The 24,749-nt window shown below is 37.4% G+C and overlaps 1 protein-coding gene across 14 annotated transcripts in view; it reads left to right on the top strand.

Annotated features, from left to right (window-relative positions):
* Nucleotides 1-24,749, top strand: part of HDAC9 (histone deacetylase 9) — a gene marked incomplete at its 3' end in the record, with an annotated part of 568,944 nt that overhangs the window by 129,488 nt on the left and 414,707 nt on the right. For 7 of the 14 annotated variants that reach the window (XM_079710903.1, XM_079710909.1, XM_079710913.1 and 4 more), the window contains 2 exons: nt 18,264-18,395; nt 23,578-23,693. In XM_079710903.1, the coding sequence (XP_079567029.1) occupies nt 18,264-18,395; nt 23,578-23,693 (248 nt within the window). The remainder of the gene's footprint in view (nt 1-18,263; nt 18,396-23,577; nt 23,694-24,749) is intronic. The other 7 variants (XM_079710910.1, XM_079710911.1, XM_079710904.1 and 4 more) reach the window with 1 other exon arrangement.

Genomic DNA, 24,749 nt, shown 5'->3' with positions numbered 1-24,749 from the left:
ACAAGCCATTTATACCTGGTTTTCCACAAGGTCCTTGCTAAAATGTATGCTTGAGTAATTCATACTCATCTATCAGTGCTCAGCTGATACATGCTTCCCTTTGTTAAGCTTTACTTGGTGCCTTCCCATCACCCACCTGGCTACCCTAAATACTCACTACATTCTTTATGCCAGTATATATGCCCAAATATACCTGGACAATTCTCTGTGCATATATGTCTATATTAAATTTAAAATTCTCTACTTAGCTGAGAAGTTTCTTAAGGTTAATATCTATAGCTTGTTTTGTATTGTATCCCCAGCATCTTCAGAGAGCTCATATTACACACTGAATAAACTTCTCTTATAGCAATAAATAAATATATAGAATAAGATAGGAGCTAATATACATCTCTTTAGGTATTTAAAAATATGGGAAGATTCTTCATGAAATAATTTTTAAGAACTTAATTTGCAGTAATATTTTGTAGTGAAGAGATTGACTGCTTTTGGATGGCTATCACTAGGCAAGTCAGAAGAAAGTAAACAAAATAACAGGTTAGAGAATGATGTTATATTTTTACGGGAATGAACTGAAAATTTTCAGATAAACATCAGAGACAAAACAATTAAAAGTCATACAATTGAAGAAAGTAAGTTGTATGGCATTTAAAAGTAGACTGTGATTTACTCTGTTTACTATTTTTCATTTTAATGAATATTCCTGAACTCTTTAAGGTCAGGAGAATGGATGATATTGTCCATATTTGCAGGCATAAATACTGAGGCACAGCGACATTAAATAATGCTTTACCCAAATCACACAGTTAGTGGCACAGTCAAGACTGGAAAACAACTCCAGACTCTTATGAATATAACCAGGTAAGTTCATGCTGAGAGCACAAATGCATACAATAAACCTTAGGTTTATGGTATACTCAGGGAGTTATTAGGAGATAGGTGTTAGTTTTCTGGACCATACCATCCCGACTATAAGGTTGTTTTCTGGGAAAAAATTGTGTGCTGTTTCAGCATGTACCCCTATAAAATAACAGGGCCGCCCCAGTGCAGATCTTACCTGCTAAGATGGTCCTTGCCCTGCCATGAAAGCAGTTCACGCCTATGTGTATACATGTAGCTCTTATAAAGTGTGTGGGTAGAAAGTATGTTACAAGTTTTACATCCACAAATAAAACTACTTTTCATGACATTTCTATTCAAAAGAGTATATAAAAGATACATCTAGTAGAGGAGGTGAATAAAACTATAGAGTGCACAGTGTAATTTTTGTGTATGTGTACATAGACCAGATTAGTTCATTACTTAAAGAAGATTAATAATGTAATTAATTTTCAATTCTATTTTTCAGTATGAAATTTTAGAACTCAAGAGGACTTTTAGAAAAAAAGATATGAATATATCTACAAATACAGACTCCCCCCAGAGTACTACATTATTTAAACTGTGAAATACTTGTTCAGAAATAAGACTTTATTATAAACCCTCAGGCTCTAGGTTAAAACCCATTATTTTAGAAACTGTTTTGAAGAAGACTGAAACGTGCTCCTAATCAAGTTTGTTTTATTGAAGTCATAATTCAAAATTTTGCTCTATTTTCAAAATTTATTTTTGCTTAGGTAAGTAAAATATTTTATATTTGAAAAAATTAAAGTGTATAAAGGAATTAACTTTGAAGGTATTCTAGACTGTATAGGATGTGGATTTCCTTGACTCCAAAACCTGGTATTTTTGATGCTTGCCAGAAAAATGAAATTCCGTCTGCATTCCACACCTGATCTATAAGACCTCTTGCCATAAAGTTCAGCATCAAGAAATTCTTAGAAATTAAAGAAGTTGAAGTTCAGCTAGTTCTCTTCTCAGCAACATTTGAAACCTGATCTTTTACTGTAAGTTTCCTTTCATGCTTGGCTATATGCGAGCATTCATTTTTTTCATTCAACAGCTGTTTATTGAGACCCACCATAAGTCTATGTAGTTGTTCAGTCCTGAGAGTAGACACAGGAGTAATTGTTGGATTTACTATTCCGAGTGCTAGGTATGGTAATTTCAGTGAAACAGTGAGGGTTAGAGACATATTGCAGTGGTTTGAGGTTAGGAAGCAGTGGTGGCAAGTGTAAAGCTACTTAAAAAAAAAAAAACTTGACTGTGAATTAAAGTATAAATGCAGACAGTAGCTAATAATATCTGTATCTCAGGAAGGCTTATTTTTATTTGAATGGGAAAAATCTGAGCATGTCTACATGCTGAGAAGAAAGCCAGCAGAGAGAGGGAGTCTGAAGTTACAGATTGAGTAGCCTCTGTTAGTATTACATAATTTAGCTAAATTTTGCTTGGCATTTAATTTTTTTTAAGTTTATTTTTAATTTATTTTTGGCTGCATTGGGTCTTTGTTGCTGTGCGCAGGCTTTCTCTAGTTGCGGCAAGCGGGGGCTACTCTTCGTTGCAGTGTGTGGGCTTCTCATTGCAGTGGCTTCTCTTGTTGTGGAGCACGGGCTCTAGGCACAAGGGCTTCAGTAGATGTGGCATATGGGCTTCAGTAGTTGTGGCTCATGGGCTCTAGAGCGCAGGCTCAGTAGTTGTGGCACACGGGCTTAGTTGCTGTGCGGCACATGAGATATTCCCGGACCAGGGCTTGACTCTGTGTCCCCTGCATTGGCAGGCGGATTCTCAACCACTGCGCCACCAGGCAAGCCCTGACATTTATTTTTGAAGCTTTGTCTTCCACTTAGTACCCTTTCCCCACCCTGCTAGAATATTTAATACCCATCCCTTAAATTTGCCAGCATCTTCCCCTGGACAGGGTTGTTTCCTCTGCCTAGAACTGCACTTCCCTCCCACTTCTGCCTGTCAGGATCTCTCTGTCCCCAGGATTTCCCCTAAAGGTAAATGAATCTCTGCCTCCCAGCCCCAAAGCTCTGCTTACACCTATCACATGGCATTGATGACAGTGTGTCATTTGGTCTTGCTAGACCAGGAATGCCTAGGAGAAAAAGGCTCTCTGGTCTATCTCTGAGACAGTTGCCTCAGCAGTTAACACACCCCTTTTCCCATTCATTGATTCATTCATTCAGTAAATAACTAATGGGTTTTATCTATGTGGTAGGTACTGTATACGTGCCGAATAAACAGTGGAAACATAACTAGACATGTTCCGACTCCTCATGGAACTTGCAACTTTGGTTCTCAGTATTATTTAATAGCTCTTAAACTTAATTAAACAATGGAACCAACTGAATAGAAAGTTTCATTTAAATTATAAAAAGTGATGAAATATATCTCATTATTATTATTTGCTTATTATCACTTACTATTATTTGTTTCTGTCCAGAATCACATTGTTTGATTAAAGTATCTTATCTGTTAAAAATGGCAATTTGTACTTTAAATGTCATAAAATTTTTTTAAATAGTTATTTATTCTTCTGTCCTAGTATTAAAAACAAAACCAAAAACCCAGCATTGAGTAGCAATTTGTGTATTCATTCACTCAGTAGACGTTTTCTGAGTGCTGACTAAGCCAGCTGAGTACCAGGCACTGTGGAGAAACACTGAGGAAAAGGAAGCAGGATTCAGCATAGAGTCCTGCTGTTGGGCTGAGGAAACTCAGTGCCCTGTCGTAGGCTTTTGAGCTTTAGAGGTGCCTGCTCTGGCTCACAAGATGAAGCATCCACAGATGCTAAGGGAGAATGCCAACCCAGAGCTAGCAACCCTTCCATTCTAGACCAAGCTTCTGTTAACCAGGACCTCCATTTTGTTTTCCCATACTGCTCTGAGCTACTTCCTAGGACTCCGTAATACTCTCTGCCCTTTATACCCACTGATTTTTTTTTTTTCACAAGAAAGTTGTTGTCATTGTTGTTTTCATATGAATTAAATTTCTGTTTACATTGATGGAAGGAAATACAAATGGACATGTAGATTCACAGTAATGTGTGCTACTGTGCTTTGAAAGCAAAGCATTGTAGATCACCTAAATGCCCAAATGTTTTCAAATGCTTAAATAAAATATTGCATATTCACATGTAAATGTGGCTGAATAATATATGGCATATCCACATAATGCATTTTTAAAAGAATATGTAATTGCTTGGGAAAAGATTCATGATAGATTTTTAAATGAAAAACAGAATAAATGTAATCATTTCAAGGAATAGATAATTACTGGGATAATTACATAGTACCTTATTAAGTGAACAAACAGGATATTATTATAAATGTAATGTGATTCTTATTTTCAAATACTTTTATAAATAAAACGTAAAGGATACATGAGTAGGGTATATACTCAGTTTGTCCTGTTTCCAAAAATTTCAAACATGCATGATTCACATAATCAGAAGAAAGCAATAAATGTAATTACAAAACACTTTTCAGAAGATCACACTATAAATTGAGTAACATTTACCAATGTGCTTTTTGAAGAAGAATAATTCTCTTTGAACAAATAGACCTAATTAGCATGTTCTAAATAAGAAGATGGATGGTTTTCTACATTAATATTTCTGAAACTAAAAGAAGAGTATTATAATTTGTCCAGGAAATTGCATTTATATATTACCATAAATGTGGCTAGCTATTAGAAGCTAAAATTTCACAATAAATGGTTTCTAAAAAAGCTGTTTTATATGAATTGCATATCATTAAATGATTGTAATTAGAAAGAGTTAGACTAGACATTTTGCTTCTCAATATCAAAATGTATAAAATCTGACTCATAACATTGAAGATTCATATTATCCAAGCCCCCAAAAAAGCATAAGCTGTATTAGATTTACTATATTTTTCTGAATGCTAATTTGAAAATACATGGCCTTTGTCTAGTTATGAGATTTTTAAATTAGAGTAAGCTACATCTTTATTTTTATTATTTTTTAACATCTTTATTGGAGTATAACTGCTTTACAATGGTGTGTTAGTTTCTGCTTTATAACAAAGTTAATCAGCTATACATATTCATATATCCCCATTTCTCCTCCCTCTTGTGTCTCCCTCCCACCCTCCCTATCCCACCTCTCTAGGTGGTCACAAAGCACTGAGCTGATCTCCCTGTGCCATGAGGCTGCTTCCCACTAGCTTGCTCTTCTACGTTTGGTAGTATATAAAAGTCCATGCACTCTCTCACTTCGTCTCAGCTTACCCTTCCCCCTCCCCATGTCCTCAAGTCCATTCTCTATGTCTGCGTCTTTATTCCTGTCCTGCCCCTAGGTTCTTCAGAACTTTATTTTTAGATTCCATATATATGTGTTAGCATATGGTATTTATTTTTCTCTTTCTGACTTACTTCACTCTGTATGACAGACTCTAGGTCCATCCACCTCACTACAAATTACTCAATTTCATTTCTTTTTATGGCTGAGTAATATTCCATTGTATATATGTGCCACATCTTCTTTATCTATTCATCAGTCAGTGGACACTTAGGTTGCTTCCATGTCCTGGCTATCGTAAATAGACCTGCAGTGAACATTGTGGTACATGACTCTTTTTGAATTATGGTTTTCTCAGGGTATATGCCCAATAGTAGGATTGCTGGGTCATATGGTAGTTCTATTTTTAGTTTCTTAAGGAACCTCCATACTGTTCTCCTTAGTGGCTGTATCAACTTACATTCCCACCAACAGTGCAAGAGGGTTCCCTTTTCTCCACACCCTCTCCAGCATTTATTGTTTGTAGATTTTTTGATGATGGCCGTTCTGACTGGTGTGAGGTGATACCTCATCGTAGTTTTGATTTGCATTTCTCTAATGATTAGTGATGTTGAGCTTCCTTTCATGTGTTTGTTGGCAATCTGTATATCTTCTTTGGAGAAATGTCTATTTAGGTTTTCTGCCCATTTTTGGATTGGGTTGTTTTTTTGATATTGAGCTGCATGAGCTGCTTGTACATTTTGGAGATTAATCGTTTGTCAGTTGCTTCATTTCTAAATCTTTTCTCCCATTCTGAGGGTTGTCTTTCTTTTTCTCTTGTTTATGGTTTCCTTTGTTGTGCAAAAGCTTTTAAGTTTCATTAGGTCCCATTTGTTTATTTTTGTTTTTATTTCCATTTCTCTACGAGGTGAGTTAAAAAGGATCTTGCTGTGATTTATGTCATAGAGTGTTCTGCCTATATATTCCTCTAAGAGTTTTACAGTGTCTGGCCTTACATTTAGGTCTTTAATCCATTTTTAGTTTACTTTTGTGTATGGTGTTAGGGAGTGTTCTAATTTCATTCTTTTACATGTAGTTGTCCAGTTTTCCCAGCACCACTTATTGAAGAGGCTGTCTTTTCTCCACTGTATATTCTTGCCTCCTTTATCAAAGATAAGGTGACCATATGTGCATGGGTTTATCTCTGAGCTTTCTATCCTGTTACGTTGATCTATATTTCTTTTTTTGTGCCAGTACCATACTGTCTTGATTTCTGTATCTTTGTAGTATAGTCTGAATTCAGGGAGCCTGATTCCTGAAGGTCCATTTTTCTTTCTCAAGATTGCTTTGGCTATTCGGGGTCTTTTGTGTTTCCATACAAATGGTGAACTTTTTTATTCTAGAGATGTGAAAAATGCCATTGGTAGTTTGATAGGGATTGCATTGAATCTGTAGATTGCTTTGGGTAGTATAGTCATTTTCACAATGTTGATTCTTCCAATCCAAGAACATGGTATATCTCTCCATCTGTTTGTATCATCTTTAATTTCTTTCATCAGTGTCTTGTAGCTTTCTGCATACAGATCTTTTGTCTCCTTAGGTAGGTTTATTCCTAGGTATTTTATTCTTTTTCTTGCAATGGTAAATGGGAGTGTTTCCTTAATTTCTCTTTCAGATTTTTCATCATTAGTGTATAGGAATGCAAGATTTCTGTGCATTAATTTTGTATCCTGCTACTTTACCAGATTCATTGATTAGATTTAGTAGTTTTCTTGTAGCGTCTTTAGGATTCTCTATGTATAGTATCATGTCATCTGCAAACAGTGTCAGCTTTACTTCTTCTTTTCCGATTTGAATTCCTTTTATTTCTTTTTCTTCTCTGATTGCTGTGGCTAAAATGTCTACAACTATGTTCAATAACAGTGGTGAGAGTGGGCAGCCTTGTCTTGTTCCTGATCTTAGTGGAAATGGTTTCAGTTTTTCACCATTGAGGATGATGTTGGCTGTGGGTTTGTCATATATGGCCCTTTATTATGTTGAGGTAACTTCCCTCTATGCCTACTTTCTGGACAGTTTTTATCATAAATGGGTGTTGAATTTTGTCGAAAGCTTTCTCTGCATCTATTGAGATGCTCATATGGTTTTTATCCTTCAGTTTGTTAATATGGTGTATCACATTGATTCATTTGCATATATTGAAGAAGCCTTGCATTCCTGGGATAAATCCCACTTGATCATGGTGTATGATCCTTTTAATGTGCTGTTGGATTCTGTTTGCTAGGATTTTGTTGAGGATTTTTGCATCTATGTTCATCAGTGATATTGGCCTGTAATTTTCTTTCTTTGTGACATCTTTGTCTGGCTTTGGTATCAGGGTGATGGTGGCCTCGTAGAATGAGTTTGGGAGTGTTCTTCCCTCTTCTATATTTTGGAAGAGTTTGAGAAGGATAGTTGTTAGCTCTTCTGTAAGTGTTTGATAGAATTTGCCTGTGAAGCCATCTGGTCCTGGGCTTTTGTTTGTTGGAAGATTTTTAATCACAGTCTCAATTTCAGTGCTTGTGACTGGTCTGTTTTTATTTTCTATTTCTTCCTGGTTGAGTCTTGGAAGGTTGTGCTTTTCTAAGAATTTGTCCATTTCTTCCAGGTTGTCCATTTTATTGGCAAAAAGTTGCTTGTAGTAATCTCTCATGATCCTTTGCATTTCTGCAGTGTCAGTTGTTACTTCTCCTTTTTCATTTCTAACTCTGTGGATTTGAGTCTTCTCCCTTTTTTTCTTCATGAGTCTGGCTAATGGTTTATTAATTTGTTTGTCTTCTCAAAGAACCAGCTTTTAGTTTTATTGATCTTTGCTATTGTTTCCTTCATTTCTTTTTCATTTATTTCTGATCTGATCTTTATGATTTCTTTCCTTCTGCTAACTTTGGGGTTTTTTTGTTCTTCTTTCTCTAATTGTTTTAGGTGTAAGGTTAGGTTGTTTATTTGAGATGTTTCTTGTTTCCTGAGGTAGGATTTTATTACTCTAAACTTCCCTCTTAGAACTGCTTTTGCTGCATCCCATAGGTTTTGGGTCGTCGTGTTTTCATTGTCATTTGTTTCTAGGTATTTTTTGTTTTTTAAAGTGATATCTTGGTTATTTAGTAGTGTATTGTTTAGCCTCCATGTGTTTGTATTTTTTACACATTTTTTTTCCTGTAATTGATATCTAGTCTCATAGCACTGGGTCAGAAAAGATACTTGATACAATTTCAATTTTCTTAAATTTACCAAGGCTTGATTTGTGACCCAAGATATGATCTATCCTGGAGAATGTTCCATGAGCACTTGAGAAGAAAGTGTATTCTGTTGGTTTTGGATGGAAGGTCTTATAAATATCAATTAAGTACATATTGTTTAATGTATCATTTAAAGCTTGTGTTTCCTTATTTATTTTCATTTTGGATGATCTGTCCATTGGTGAAAGTGGGGTAAGTCCCCTACTATGATTGTGTTACTGTCGATTGCCCATTTTATGTCTGTTAGCATTTGCCTTACATATTGAGGTGCTCCTATGTTGGGTTCATAAATATTTACAATTGTTATATCTTCTAATTGGATTGATCCCTTGATCATTATGTAGTGTCCTTCTTTGTCTCTTGTAATAGTCTTTATTTTAAAGTCTATTTTGTCTGATATGAGAATTGCTACTCCAGCTTTCTTCTGATTTCCACTTGCATGGAATATCTTTTTCCATCCCCTCACTTTCAGTCTGGATGTGTCCCTAGGTCTGAAATGGGTCTCTTGTAGACAGAATATATATAGGTCTTGTTTTTGTATCTATTTAGCCAGTTGGTGTCTTTTGGGTCGAGCATTTAATCAATTTATATTTAAGGTAATTATCAATATGTATGTTCCTATTACCATTTTCTTAATTGTTTTGGGTTTGTTATTGTGGGTCTTTTCCTTCTCTTGTGTTTCCTGCCTAGAGAAGTTCCTTTAGGATTTGTTGTAAAGCTGGTTTGGTGGTGCTGAATTCTTTTAGCTTTTGCTTGTCTGTAAAGGTTTTAATAACTCGGTTGAATCCGAATGAGATCCTTTCTGGTTAGAGTAAACTTGGTTGTAGGTTCTTCCCTTTCATCACTTTAAATATGTCCTGCCACTCCCTTCTGGCTTGCAAGGTTTCTGCTGAAAGATCAACTGTTAACCTTATGGGGATTCCTTTGTATGTTATTTGTTGTTCTTCCCTTGCTGCTTTTAATATTTTTTCTTTGTATTTAATTTTTGTTAATTTGATTAATATGTGTCTTGGGGTGTTTCTCCTTTGATTTATCCTGTATGTGACACTCTGCACTTCCTGGACTTAATTGACTATTTCCTTTCCGATATTAGGGAAGTTTTCAACTATAATCTCTTCAAATATCTTCTCAGTCCCTTTCTTTTTCTCTTCTTCTTCTGGGACCCCTATAATTCGAATGTTGGTGTGTTTAATGTTGTCCCAGAGGTCTCTGAGACTGTCCTCAATTCTTTTCATTCTTTTTTCTTTATTCTGCGCTGCAGTAGTTATTTCCACTATTTTATCTTCCAGGTCATTTGTCCATTCTTCTGCCTCAGTTATTCTGCTATTGATTCCTTCTAGAGAATTTTTCATTTCATTTATTGTGTTGTTCATCACGGTTTGTTTGCTCTTTAGTTCTTCTAGGTCCTTGTTAAACTTTTCTTGTGTTTTCTCCATTCTATTTCCAAGATTTTGGATCTTCTTTACTATCATTACTCTGAATTGTTTTTCAGGTAGACTGCCTATTTCCTCTTCATTTGTTTGGTCTGGTGTGTTTTTACCTTGCTTCTTCATCTGCTGTGTGTTTCTCTGTCTTCTCATTTTGCTTAACTTACTGTGTTTGGGGTCTCCTTTTCGCGGGATGCAGGTTTGCAGTCCCTGTTGTTTTTGGTGTCTGCCCCCAGTGGCTACAGTTGGTTCAGTGGGTCGTGTAGGCTTCCTGGTGGAGGGGAGTAGTGCCTGTTTTCTGGTGGATGATGCTGGATCTTGTCTTTCTGGTGGGCAGGTTCCCGTCCGGTGGTGTGTTTTGGGGTTGTGTGATCTTCCTATGATTTTAGTCCTCTCTGCTAAGATGTGGGGTTGTGTTCCTGTCTTGCTAGTTGTTTGGCCTAGGGTGTCCAGCACTGGAGCTTGCTGGTTGTTGAGTGGAGCTGAGTCTTAGCTTTGCGATGGAGATCTCTCGGAGCGCTTTCTCCGTTTGATGTTACATGGAGCCGAGAGGTCTCTGGTGGACCAATGTACTGAACTCCACTCTCCCACATCAGAGGCATAGGCCTGACACCCGGCCAGAGCACCAAGACCCTGTCAGCCACACGGCTCAGAAGAAAAGGGAGAAAGAAAGAAACAAACAAATTTTAAAAAATAAAATAAAATAAAGTTATTAAAATAAAAAAATATTAAAAATAAAGATAATTAAAAAGTAATTAAAAAAAGAATGGATCAACCAAACCAAAAACCAAATCCACCAATTATAACAAGTGCTAAAAACTATAGTAAAAAAAAAAAAAACAAAAAAAACGGACAGACAGAATCCTAGGACAAATGGCAAAAGCAAAGCTATACAGACAAAGTCACACACAGAAGCATACACATACACACTCACAAAAAGAGAAAAAGGAAAAAATATATATATATCTTTTTTCCCAAAGTCCACCTCCTCAATTTGAGGTGATTCGTTGTCTATTCAGGTATTCCACAGATGCAGGGTACATCAAGTTGATGGTGGAGATTTAATCCGCTGCTCCTGAGGCTGCTGGGAGAGATTTCCCTTTCTTTTCTTTGTTCGCACAGCTCCCGGGGCTCAGCTTTGGATTTGGCCCTGCCTCTGCGTGTAGGTCGCCTGAGGGCATCTGTTTTTCTCTCAGACCGGACGGGGTTAAAGGAGCAGCTGATTCGGGGGCTCTGTTTCACTCAGGCCGGGGGGATGGAGGGGCACGATGCAGGGCGAGCCTGCGGCGGCAGAGGCCGGCGTGACGTTGCACCAGCCTGAGGCGCGCCGTGCGCTCTCCTGGGGAAGTTGTCCCTGGATCCCGGGACCCTGGCAGTGGCGGGCTGCACAGGCTCCCCGGAAGCAGGGTGTGGAGAGTGACCTGTGCTTGCACACAGGCTTCTTGGTGGCGGCAGCAGCAGCCTTAGTGTCTCAGACCCGTCTCTGGGGTCCGCGCTGATAGCCGCGGCTTGTGCCTGTCTCTGGAGCTCGTTTAAGGTGGTGCTCTGAATCCCCTCTCGTTGCGCACCCCGAAACAATGGTCTCTTGCCTGTTAGGCAGGTCTAGACATTTTCCCGGACTCCCTCCCGGCTAGCTGTGGCGCACTAACCCCTTCAGGCTGTGTTCACGCAGCCAACCCCAGTCCTCTCCCTGCGCTCCGACCTAAGCCCGAGCTTCAGCTCCCAGCCCCGCCCTCCCCGGCAGGTGAGCAGACAAGCCTCTCGGGCTGGTGAGTGCCGGTCGGCACCGATCCTCTGTGCTGGAATCTCTCCGCTTTGCCCTCCGCACCCTTGTTGCTGCGCTCTCCTCCGTGGCTCCGAAGCTTCCCCGCCCCCTCTGCCACCCGCAGTCTCCGCCCGCGAAGGGGTTTCCTAGTGTGTGGAAACCTTTCCTCCTTCACGGCTCCCTCCCAGAGGTACAGGTCCCGTCCCTATTCTTTTGTGTGTGTTTTTTCTTTTTTCTTTTGCCCTACCCAGGTATGTGGGGAGTTTCTTGCCTTTTGGGAAATCTGAGGTCTTCTGCCAGCGTTCAGTGGGTGTTCTGTAGGAGTTGTTACACGTGTAGATGTATTTCTGATGTATTTGTGGGGAGGAAGGTGATCTCCACGTCTTACTCCTCCGCCATCTTGAAGGTCTCCCTCACTATATCTTTAGATCAACTAGATAAGAGAATTTACTTGTGTTCCCAAAGTGTCTTTTCATAATTGTAATGATCATTTGATTGAACAGTTCACACATGACAGGGAATAATACTACAGTGTTAGTGTAAAAGTGACTTGGGTAGGAACTACTCCAGGAAACATAATATTCAGAAAGTACATTCAAAATAGAGTGAATGGGTCATAGGTTATACGTGCTTGGTTCTAAGTGACAAAGTGTCAGAATATGGCAGCTCCAAGGTATCCCTGTGTGGGGGAAATAGCAGGAGAAATCCAGGAGAGAGGGAGGCTAGGTTGATAAACTGATAGATATCTAGTCCAGTAGAGAAGAATAGACAATGCCAGAGAAGGGATCTGACACTGGCTATGGAAGCTTGACCTTCACCTATGATTGTAGTGCTAAACGTGGAGATGGAATTGTTGAGTATCTTAAATATTCATTAATATTAAGATACATTTATTAATCTAGTACTTAATCTTGATAGATCATTAATGATCTTAATTAATAATATCATTAATCATTACTCAATGGAAACATCTTTCTTTTCTCCTTATGATCATATCCAATGAGAATGAAGAACTTCTTTATACCATGATACGTAGTTATTGAATTTTCGTCTAAATTACTGATGTAAAGAATATTCATAAGTTAAGATTAAAAATGAACAGAAACAAAATGCACAAAGTAGGTAATCATTCTTAGTAAAAGGTGATGTATTTAAGACATAGAGTAAATAGAGTAGAAATTATAAACAGGCAAGTAAAGAAAGTGCGGAAAGTATGGAAAGTCAGTTATTAACCATAAAGTATTTTAAATACACTAAGTGAGAGATCAGAAAAGGACCATCATTATTTTTGTTGTTATAGATACTATTGCCCGAAGCAAAAGGAGTAAACCACTTTTAGCCTTCTGTCCCTCTGCTTACGTTTTAATTTTATTCATTTTGTTTTATTTTAATATAAGTTTCATATTCTTATATGTGGACACAATTAAACGTTCGTTTATTCAACATCTCTCTATTGAACAAATTTTTTGTGATGGCCAGTTGAGCTAGGAACTTCATTCTACCCCTTTAATCTTCCACCGTGATGTATCCATATATATCATCTACTCTAGATGACAAAATGATTCATGGAGATCAAAAAACTCACCCAGGTTTGCTGGGTGTTAGTACATGAAAAAGTTAGCATTGAAAGCTGAGTCTAGTCTGTTTGTGTCAGAGACCCATTTGCTCCTGCAAAAGATAGTTTCCATGTTTGTATGTGTGTACATGTGCAAAAATGACACCTCCACACTCAAATACATGCTCAGCACACCAATCTCTTAGTGAAATGACAAGTCTGGGCCTTGTCACTTACTGTGCCTTAGAATCCTAATTTTTTAACTTGTGCTTCTCCTACCTAACTTTTCTATTTCTTTCCCATTGTTTTCATACCCACTGACACCTAGGTTCATTCTGCACCATGGAGATCAGTATGAGAAGAAAGATTCAAATATATTTAACTCATAAGGCATTCTTCACATGTTTTCTGTTTCCTTCTTTCACTTTTTTTTAAGTGAAAAGAGAAAAAGGTTTTAGTTCTCTCCTCTTTGCCATTGTTTTCATTTAAATAATTATAATCAATTTTTCATGCAGTGTTTTCATCTCAGCAAACAAATGCATTCAGTTGGGCACACATGCACTAAAAGCTTGCCTTCTGTTTTTGTGATTAATTGAGATGTAGAGAGTGATGGGTGTGGGGTAAAAATAGAAATGCAATTAGTGCAGCTAGGCATGAAATACATTCAAATACAAGCAGAATGTCTCCCCAGTTAGTGGTCTCTTTGTGGGCTCTTGAGGATTTTCCTCCCATTAGTAAGTCACTGGAATGGAAATCTTCAGCCTTTGGGGAGACCAGAGCATTAAACATGGAATTAACTCTTAACTGCAAACTGAGTCAGCTCAATAGGTCATTAATTCTACTGCTTGGGTATATATCACGCTGAGCTTTGGTGTGTGGGCTTCTGAAATGTTAGGAGTGAGTTTATAAAGCATTGCAAGGACTAAATGATGGTTATCTATCATTCCAACCTTTGCCTTCACCACTTAGATACTAATATCTCTGGTGACTCAAAATCAGAATTGAAATGCAGGCAGAAGCTTTTGCTAAAACCAATGGATTTGGACCTTTACTTAGAAAAGTTGTATATTGTATATTTTGAGAAAATAAATTTATGTTGCACTTTATAGAATATGTGATTCTTAGTTTTTACAAAGGTGTGTCCTCAGTTGATAAAGATATCACAGTGCCTCAAATATTATCCTACCCCAATTTGAGAATCTTTCTGCATATCTTCATAACCAGTAGAAGTTGACTAGCTTTGCTTTGAATGTTTTAAAATAAACTTCTAAGTATAAAGTGTATTGAAATATTTAATATTTTAAGCCACTTATAGCACTCCCTGATTTCTGATAATATTTCTTTTCTTCCCATACTCTTTTACATCCTCTTTGAGAATCTCCAACAGATATTATTATCTCCTTTGATCATCCCAGTGTAGTACAGTTATTAACAACTTGCATTTACTGATTGCTTACCCCAAGGTTTTTCACACTTGATGATACTGATGTTTGGGTCCAGATAATTCTTTGCTGTGGGGGCCTATCCTGTACATTGTAGGATGTTTAGCAGCGTCCCTGGCCTCTGCCCACTACATTCCAGCAGCAACTCCCCATACTGACAATCAGAATATCTCCAGACATAGCCACATGTCCCTTGGTGTCAAAATCTTTGCTGGTTGAGAACCACTGGTTTATCTTCTACTAAGCATTATTTTGTTTGAGTCTACAATAACCTTGTAAAATATGAAGGACTGTGTTAATCAGAGTCTTGGCAGGAAACAGAACCTACACAATATGGGTCATAGACATTTATGAAGGGACTGCTTACAACTGCTTAGGGATGTTGAGGCACCCAGAAAATAGCAACAGTGAGAAGCCAGAGCTAAAGAAGCAAGGAGAGGAAATAATGTTGCTGGAGTGCTGGGAAAGCTGAAGCTGTGGAGCAGAGCCCTCAAGAGGGAGATGACATCAGGAAGAGACAAAGCTACACCTGGTGATGCAGCACTGTAGCAGAGAGAGCATAGGATACCTGGTCTCTAACTCCTTAATTCTTTGATCACTAGCCAGTCCTACCAATAGGTTGAGTCCAGATGAAATCCAACCAGCAAAGGACTGGAGTGATGCAGTCCCAGGATTCGGTCCCATGAACTCAGAGAAAGAAGGAAAATGGAATCTGTTGGAGCATATGGAGGGAAAAACAAAACAAAAACAAACCTATCTCCATTTTAACACAAGAAACCGAGATTTAGAGATATAAAAGAATTCATCCAAAGCCAAATACCTAATGTGGGAAGCAGGCATTTAAAGCACATCTATTTCACTCCATGCACTACAAAGGTATCTTCATTCCTTATTTGCATGAATGAGGGGACTGATAGTAGCTGAAAGATGCAAAACCAGGACCCAGTTTTCATTCCTATTCTAATGTTCACTTTTTTTTATGTTGTCATTGAAAGATATTTAAGAGCTGTGTATCCAGCCCATTCTCATAGACGTGCAGGAACAAAAGCTATCTGCCCGCCTGTAAAGTCTTTTCTGAAAAGCTTATGGAATTCTAGGTTTCATGTAGAATGTTTAAATGGCATATGCCGAGTTTCCAAGCTGTTGGCACATTTTCATCTTGATTGCAGAAACTCGGGCCCAGCTGGTGCAATGTGTTAGGAGCAGGAGGACTGGACTGTGAATCAGGGGATCCAGGTCCCAGTCCTGGCTCTGCCATCCCTAGTGTAACACCCCCGCCACCAGCAGTAGCAGCAATAATAAAAATTGGGTAAACCTTTTCTTCCCTTTTGCGTTCACCCAGATCTTTGCAGTTACTCTCAGGTATCTAATCCAGTGGCCACAGTTCTGTGAAGTAAGGAAGGTATTAGAGTTTCATGTTTCACAAACGAGGAGTCAGGCTCAGATAGTACTAAAGTCTCGCTGAAAATCGCATAGATGGGAAGTGTGGTCCCAACTGCACATATTCCCGCTGAAAACACAGTGCCTTTTCTCCTCCATCTTTGAAGTGATGAATCAGTTGGTGTACTTCCTCTGGAGAGCCAGTCTGTAGTGTTGAATCTGTTAGGCTTCATCATAAAGTCATGTCTAGATTAAAGTCTGAGACTGTGATTTTTGTCCTAGGGTTATAAGCAAGGTGACAGCAGATACCAATCTAGTTAGCACATAGGGATTGCACATTTTTTCCTTTCTGGGTTTTAGATGGAATATATTTATTAACCTGCAGCTTTTCAGAGACAAAATTGGCGTTTTAAAGGCATTTAAAAATAAATATATACCAACGGGCGGGGGTGGGGTGGATTCTAAGTAAATTAATACAGTTCCATTTTTTCCCCTTATTCATGGGTAGGTTGGATGCTAGTAATTCAGACTCAGCCTTCTCTACTAAGATAAAGTGAGTTGAAGGAAGCTCTGGACTCCTGGAAGGTCTGGCAAGAGCCTTAATCCTTCCCCCAGACTGTTTCCCTTCTTTGCCTCAAGGTGGGAGGCCCAGGAAGTAAGACATTTCAGGTCTCTAGTCACTGAGCTTCTTGTACTCAGTCCTGATCTCTGCCCACCTCTCCTGCCCATTTTCTACTTTTACAATATTTTTAGCACTGCCCCTTTATTTTTACTTTTTCAGTATTTTCAGGATAAAATCAGGTGTAAAACACAAAAAAAATTAACTTTTTTATTTTACCTAGCCAGTTCCAAGAAAATCTAGGGTTCTCAGTCCAAGGTAGAGCTAAAGAAAAGGGAAAAAGAGAAGAACAAAGAGGAAAGTAAAGTAGGATTTTGAAGTCAAAAACAAAAAATAAATAAATGAGTAATAAAAGATTGTAAGTTCTACTTTTGATACTCTCTGTAGTTTGGCAGAATTATAAAATTCCTTCAAAGAAATCATTTTATCTGATCCAGAATTATAGCTACATTATAACATTGTATCTGATGTAGATGATTAGTAATGCTTTGGAAAAGCAGTTGTATAATTGTTATACTGTTCATACATAAAGAAGAGTGGAAGAGCAGTATTTTCAGTATTTAGAAGATTGGAGTTGAGCTAGGTTACCTGGGTACAGATCCTGGCTTCATCCCTTTTTACCTTTGTGACCTTGGCAAGTTACTTTCCCTGTCTGGGTTTTGGTTTCTTCATTGATATATTCAAGGTGTAAGTAAAATCTATCCCATATGGATTTTTATGATTGAAGAAGTTATTATTGACAAAGCTTTTAGGACATTAGTGGAACGTAATAATCACTATGTGAATGTTAGTTGTCATCAGAAACATTGTTTCCCTAATCATCATCATCATTATCATCTCCACCAGCACCATCATAATCACCGATTTCTACTACAGACGCAATCCAATGTTTTCATTCTTCCAAAGTATAATCACTTAAAAACCTAATAAATAATGACTAATTTTAGAGCATCGCTATTTAGGATAGTTCAACCAAAGAAATAGTAACATATGTATGAATAATGTGCATTTGTATTTTGGAACATATAACCTAACTCAGAACTTTAGTAATAAGACTTGGCCACCCTTCCTTTCTAATTGATTGTGTACTCACTGTATACAAAGATTTATTCATAGTGATTCTACTTGGTTTTGTGTTATTATACCGAGTATATTTTCCCAGGATTTCAGGTTCGAAACTACTGACAATGAAATATTTCAGGAGTCAGAATCAGACATAAATTTTATGCTGCAGAGGTGTCTTCTTATTACCAGAAGTCAGCCTAGAGTCTCTAAAATCACATTAAGGTACTGTTTTTGTGGTTATTGAGTTTCACCCTTGAGAGAATTGAAAGGACTGACAATGAAGTGTAATAAATCTTACTCTGACCCAGACATACTCAGTCATTTAACTTCCTGTTAACAATCCCAATTCTGCTACGTAAAATAAGTCGAAACATATTTTTTCTCCTTTTTCACTTTACATTTAGAGAAGTCGAAGAACATTTCACATATTTCATAAAAATAATTATGACATTTGTCTGTTTAATTAATTTATAGTCAATGCCTTATTTACATGCTTGGGGTTTTACTTTGAGATGAGAAGGGACTATGAAAAGGGTGAGCCGTTTTTTATACACAGGAGCGATTGGCTCTCCATTTTTTAATTTTTATCTATTTTCTTTGTCTCAATCCCCAGCCTCTGAGCCCAACTTGAAGGTGCGGTCCAGGTTAAAACAGAAAGTGGCAGAGAGGAGAAGCAGCCCCTTACTCAGGCGGAAGGATGGAAATGTTGTCACTTCATTCAAGAAGCGAATGTTTGAGGTGACAGGTAATTGAGGACTGGGCAGATATACACTAAAAAATGCTGCTAGTAGGAATGAACAAAAAAAAGTTTAGAAAAATATACCTGTTGTATATTAAAAGTTATTTTGAGGAGAAACATTTCTTGAAAGGAAATTATATTGAAAACTCACAAGTAGTTCAGTAAACCTTGCCATGTATTCACCGTGTTAAACAGGAAATGAATGAAAAACAGAACTGTGTGTCAATAGGCATAACTAGGGAATGCCAAAGCTCACCTTAATCTTTTCAGAAACAAGCAGTCCATTTTGGGAATGCCAGCCAGGAGAATATAACTTTTAATGAAATTTGATCAGAAATGAGCAGAGGGAGGTCCAAGAAGAACACTTCCCCCATACTCAGACATGAATGTACAAAATACATCTGGGAAAATTAAACTACGTGGAACAGCAAAACCTTGACTTTTCAACAAATTTACAGAACTCATAAATGACTTTATGTGTTTACTAGTGAACTGGGACTTATGGCAGGAGGGGGATATATTGCCTTTTATGAAGGGAAAAAAACTGTCATTTTCACTAGTCTCAAATGGAAGAGTTCTTATTTTTTTAGCTGCCTGGTTAGTAGTGGGGTGAACAGGTTAGGAAATTCAACCTGATGTCTTACAAAGCCTGCTAGTCCCATTTGTACCTGGTATGAAATTGGAGAAGACATAGGGATACCAGAACCAAAAAGGCTAGCCAGAATAACAATACTAACTACTGTTTATCGAGTACCTACTTAGAGCTATACATTGTATCTGGTCATTTCCTTTAGTTGCATCAATAAAAAAATGGTAATCTACAACCATTTGTCTCCATCCCCAAGGAAAATTATGCTTATACCAATATAGTCAGTTGGTATTATTTCTTCAATATCAGATCTTATTCTTAGCAAGTTTTAACAAATTATTTGTTTTCTATATCTTCTTTGGTCATGATAGTGTCTAGTTTAGGGAGACAGTATGGAGAAGATTGCAGAAGTAGAGGCAGAGGTGGAAAATTACAGAATACTAATGACACAGTGCTTTGACAGGCTACTAGGGCAAAAAAATGTTTAGTCTTCTCTTCAGTCCTGACAGATTAATATGTTTATCTGAGGGAAAGTATTGGTGGGAAAATTTTTTCTTGAGGGATAAGAAATATTAAATAAACAATTACTTTACTAAAGTTTATTTTCAGTATCAAATATAATCACTAATTTTGACCAATTGAATTCTAAATTTAGAGTTATAGACTTTTTATGCCAAGAAACTTATATGTATTTTAGTGAGTAAAAGTCTTAAGTAAGTTTTCATAATAGAGGTCCTTGGTGGGGTTGGGGATTTGGGGAGTGAATCTGTTTTAATGAATGTAAACAATAATGAACATATCAATTGTCTAATGTAACGAAATATAGGTGATTTTTCTAAAGGGAGAGAGTAGGTTCTCTCATAACAGAAAAACTTGAAAATGGAAAAACATATGTATTGCTTTTTTTGTTGTTTTTTTTAGAATCTTATTGTTTAAGGTCATATTTATTTATCCCAATTTCTTTTCTATTTTCCTATTAATCATTTTCTTGATCATAACTTTTTTCCCATGGTCACTTACTCGTCCTTACCAAATTTCAGTGGAATTTAGCTCGATGCTTATCTGAGTAACAATTAATTCTCATTTGTAAGGGTTATGATTTGCTAGAGTTCTACTAAGATTTCTTTACTTGTGAAATATCATAATTTTCTCTTTCTAATTTTGTGATATAATAACTCCCCTTTTCAACTGAGGAAAAAAACATGAATTTGAAGAGACTTGTACATTTATTAGACACACATTTCTGATCAATAAGCTAGGACTCATGGATGCTTTGGTAGATATTTTTAACTGCTGTGTTGCAGTTATTCTAAATATCTTTGGAGGATCTGAACTACTGGACACACAGCTTTCTTTACCTGTACTCCTTCCCCTTTCTTTGCCAGCTTTCATGTAATTAGGATGAGCTCTGTTTGGATCTTAATACTAATTATTTTTGCTATCGAGTCAGAGACCACCATAGCATCATAGCAGTTGAATTACCACTGCTTTTCTTTTTTCACCTCTACCTCTCTCTTCCCTGTCTCATAGGTTCAAGTGTTTGCTTTTTCCAAACCCATGCCACCTCTCTCTTCCCAGTAATTGACATGGGAACCACTTATCATCTTCCTCTTTTTCAAAGCCAAGAGTTTTCTGCCCCTCCCCACCCCCAAAGCCATGTTAATTTAAAATTCTAACATCCCTGTGCCTGCAACATCTTCTCCTCCACTCTTCCCTTCTCCACTGACCCCATTTCATGAGTTGCTCTTATTCAAGCCCCAGCTGTGATATTATTTCTTCTCAGAGATTTTTGTCAGTGTTCCCAGAAAGTCAGTTGCTACCTCCCCTCCCAGACCCTATCCAGCGTGAAGCTGTAGAATCCTGTTGTAGGATTTGTTGTCTTGAATTCTAGTGGCTATCATAGTGATTTCTACATAAGGAAATACTTCTATCTAAGTATCACATAGAATAATATAAATAACATAATTTTAAATTGACAAGACAGAATGTTTAAAAATAGTTTTCATTTTTATTTTTGTTCTTTTAAAGACAGAATACAGAAATGGGACTTTAATGAGAAGTCAGTGTGTAGTCATACAGGAAAGACAAGAGTTAGGAGTCCAGGGGAAGGAAACTCTTGAAGTATTTTTTTTAATGTACATCTTCTTTGTTAAAAGAAAAGTAAACAAGAAATAGGCCAATATAAAAGTAGACTAATCAAATGTAAGCAAGATATATAGACTGGAAGGTAGTGAGCAGTATGTATTTAAGAATTTTATGATATCATTGACTTGATGAAATCCCACAGTCGGTAGGTGGCAGGATCAGAATTCTGTCACCAGTCTCACATTCTTTCCATTGGTACTGCACTTCTGAGTAGAGAAATATTTATAATAGAAAGTTGAAAGTAATAGGGGTTCCAAGGAAGGGCAAGCAACTATAGCCTGAAAATTGGGAGCTTCCATTCACGGGTGACAGATGGTATGTGAGCCAGGCTTTGAGCATAGAGGTGGGATTGGACCTTAAATGAAGTAGGTGGAGGAAAAGGAGGATAACAAAGCATGAAATGGGAAAGCGGCACATACGGAGAGTAGGCGATTTAAATTTGACTGAGTGCAGAGTTCAGAAAGGGCAATAATAGGAAATAATGTTAGGCTCCATTTTGGAGCAGAGGAACGTAGTGAAAGTTGTCTTGCTATGATCCATCTGGCAACAGTTTAAGGAAAGTTTGGAGAGACTGACTGCTGTAGCAACTTAGAAATACAGGAGACTTTTGCTATAGTCCATGAGAGAATAATGAGGGCTGAGGGATAAAGCTGAAATCATTGTAGTCAGAAATAGATGAGAAATGATGTAAAGAACAAAATGAAATAATCTAGTAATTGATTAGATTTGGAGTAGGGAAGGGAATGAGAATGACTGTAAGGATAATGATAAACAGAGGTAAGCAGAGCACATTTAATATTGAAATACACTGAGTTTGATACACATATAAAAAGAGATGAAAAATGTCCAGTATTCCAAAGGGATTCAGGCTAGAAATTATGAGAAGGAAAGACAAGAAATAAAAGTTTTATGGGAGTATTCTGCCTAAAAATGATAGTATGATGTCATAATTTTGAGTGATTTTGACAAGGGAAAGAGAAATAGGATAAGGCTACAAACTTCGGTGAATATCTACATTTAGGAATTGGTCGAAGGAGGAAAAGCCAGAGAGATGGAAAAACAAATATGGAAGTGGAGAATCTTCTTCTAGAAAGGATGAGGAGAATGAGAACCGTTTTGTCAAAGGCCTTCAAATTTTGGGGTGTTCAAGAGAACAATTGCAGTCCACAATGAGCAAGCTAGATTGCCTGGTCTCGAAGAACATGCACACTACTTCTCACAAGTTATTAGCATGCTTTCAGACTAGAGGGACAATTCCAGTGGAAAAGGAGGACCTGAAGATTCAAAATAATTGCTGGAGCAGAATTCTAAAGCAAGTGTTAAGGGGACTGGGTCATGGGTGAGGGTGATTGTGCCCGCATTGGAGCGGGAAGCAGAAGAGAAATGCTTTCACTTTGACACAGGCAAGGAGAGTGTGGATAACAAAATCATGAGGTAGAAAGAAAAGTCACTGATAGAAATCATGTCAGAAGTTGTCAGTCTCTGAGAAGTGTGAGGCCAAGATCATCTGTGCAGAGCTGAGTAGACAAGGTATAGGATGAGGCACCTAGAAAAATGTTCAAATGAATGAACTATGGAAGGTGATAGGGGATTGATTAGAGCTCAACAGATAATTTGCCAAGGCTTGATAAGATGGCCTCTCTTAGCTATATTTCTAGGAACTGAAAGTTTCTATTTCATTAATTAGATATTTTAGTAAGAGCATTACTTCCTTTGTAACTTGAAATGTGTGTAAATTTTATATCTGAAGATGACAGAGATGATCTATATTGTTATCCAACTCTTGCTAAAATGAGTTTCTTGTTATATTGATGTTTAAAATTGAACATATTAAATTTAGGTAACTTCTCATCTTCTGGAAACAAGTTGGGTAGAGTTAAGGTTAGCCAATGTTGTACAAGGCCATCAATACAATATTGAGATTTTATCTTCTATTGTATTTTCTTCATACAACTTTGACTAAGATGTGCTGTAATAAGGTACAGCCTTAGTAAATTAAATAAAGAGCCATTTATAACATAGCTTATAAGCAATTTTTCCACACACAACAGGAATGACACCAGGCCTCATTTGTTGATGGCATGTTTTTATGAATTATGCAAGTCCATTATCTCTATTACTCTTATTTTTTACGGTAGCACAGGAGCAAGTAAGAGAAGATTACATTCATTTCTTTTCCCCCTAATCGAAAGCTTCTACAATCCTCTCTAACTGGATATCTCTACTTCTCTAAAATTAATGAATACTATGTTGTATTTTTAGCAGTGAAAACAAAGGAAGAAACGTGGTATGGAAATTCAGAAATGTTCCAAAATTTTTCACAGTTCTTTTTATTTAGTCGTTCACATAGGGGCAGAAAAACAATGTTCGCTTCTGTATATTACTTAGAGTATAACTGCAGTTCATCTTTGTATGTTTTTCATTAGTGTATTCGTACTTCACAATGTTTTTCAGAATCCTCAGTCAGTAGCAGTTCTCCAGGGTCTGGTCCCAGTTCGCCAAACAATGGGCCAACTGGTAATGTTACTGAAAATGAGACTTCGGTTTTGCCCCCTACTCCTCAGGCTGAGGTAAGACTCATTATTTTGGTTCTTTTAAAAGTTAATCCTTGATTAGCCCCCTAAAATGCAGTGATATTTCTGAATTGAAGTTTAAAGCCACCCGTTCTTAGTTATTTTTCTGATAGGTTTATAATGTGTGGAATTGAGTAAACTCAATCTGATTTACAAAGCTTGGATGACAGTCATGGTTTGAAAATACTGAAGTATAGTCCTCAAAGAAACCACTCTTAGTGATGCTGAGTATATACTGCCCAGCAGTTGTGCAACTCAAAAATCCTTCTGCATGGTTCTTGGTTATCCTGATGGGAATAGACCCACCAGTAAGTAAAACAACATCATGCAAACCTCTCAGAAGAACAGTTGCCCAAAACAAGTTAAGTGTTTTATCCAATTGACCTGAAGAGTAATGAGAAAATTGTTGAAGTATCATAGTTGAGGAACACAGAGCTCCGCTAAGCAAACACGTATTGAGGACCTACTATGTGCCAGTCATTTTGCCTGGCAGTGGGGATATGAAGATAAATGATACATGAACTCTGTCCTTGAAAAATGAAAGATTAAAGGAAACTGGTCTGAAATAACACATGATTTTTTTTCTGGCTGTATGCTGTCAACTTTAATAACATTGGTTTTTTGGCACATGATTTCTTGAAACCAGTGATACAACAATAGAGGAAAGTAAATTTATGAGTCAGCAAGAATTTGTCTATGTAGTTTCTGTAGTAGGCTAAGCAAAGGCAACAGCCACTCCTGTGGAATCAGCTGTTTTGGAGTCAACATCAGTCAACTGAAATTCTCCATATTTCTTTTCTGTCATTATAATGCCTCCTTACCATGCATTGCTCTATGCAGGGGAAGCTGGTGTAGTAACTTCTCATATATAACTGTGACATGCTTCTTTCATTGTGTTTTATAGAGTCATGATCCTTTGGGGTTGAAAGGGACTGATCAAATCTCTGATTCCTGAACCATCTGTGTAGCTCTCTTGATATGTGGTTATCAGACTGCCACCAGAGCACTCTTTATTCAAAGGGAACTCGCTTCACTGTCTCCTGGGGCAACCTA

This window comes from Hyperoodon ampullatus (genome assembly GCF_949752795.1).
Source record: "Hyperoodon ampullatus genome assembly, chromosome: 9".
NCBI classification, from domain to species: domain Eukaryota; kingdom Metazoa; phylum Chordata; class Mammalia; order Artiodactyla; family Ziphiidae; genus Hyperoodon; species Hyperoodon ampullatus.
This window is presented reverse-complemented; position numbering and strand designations above follow the sequence as displayed.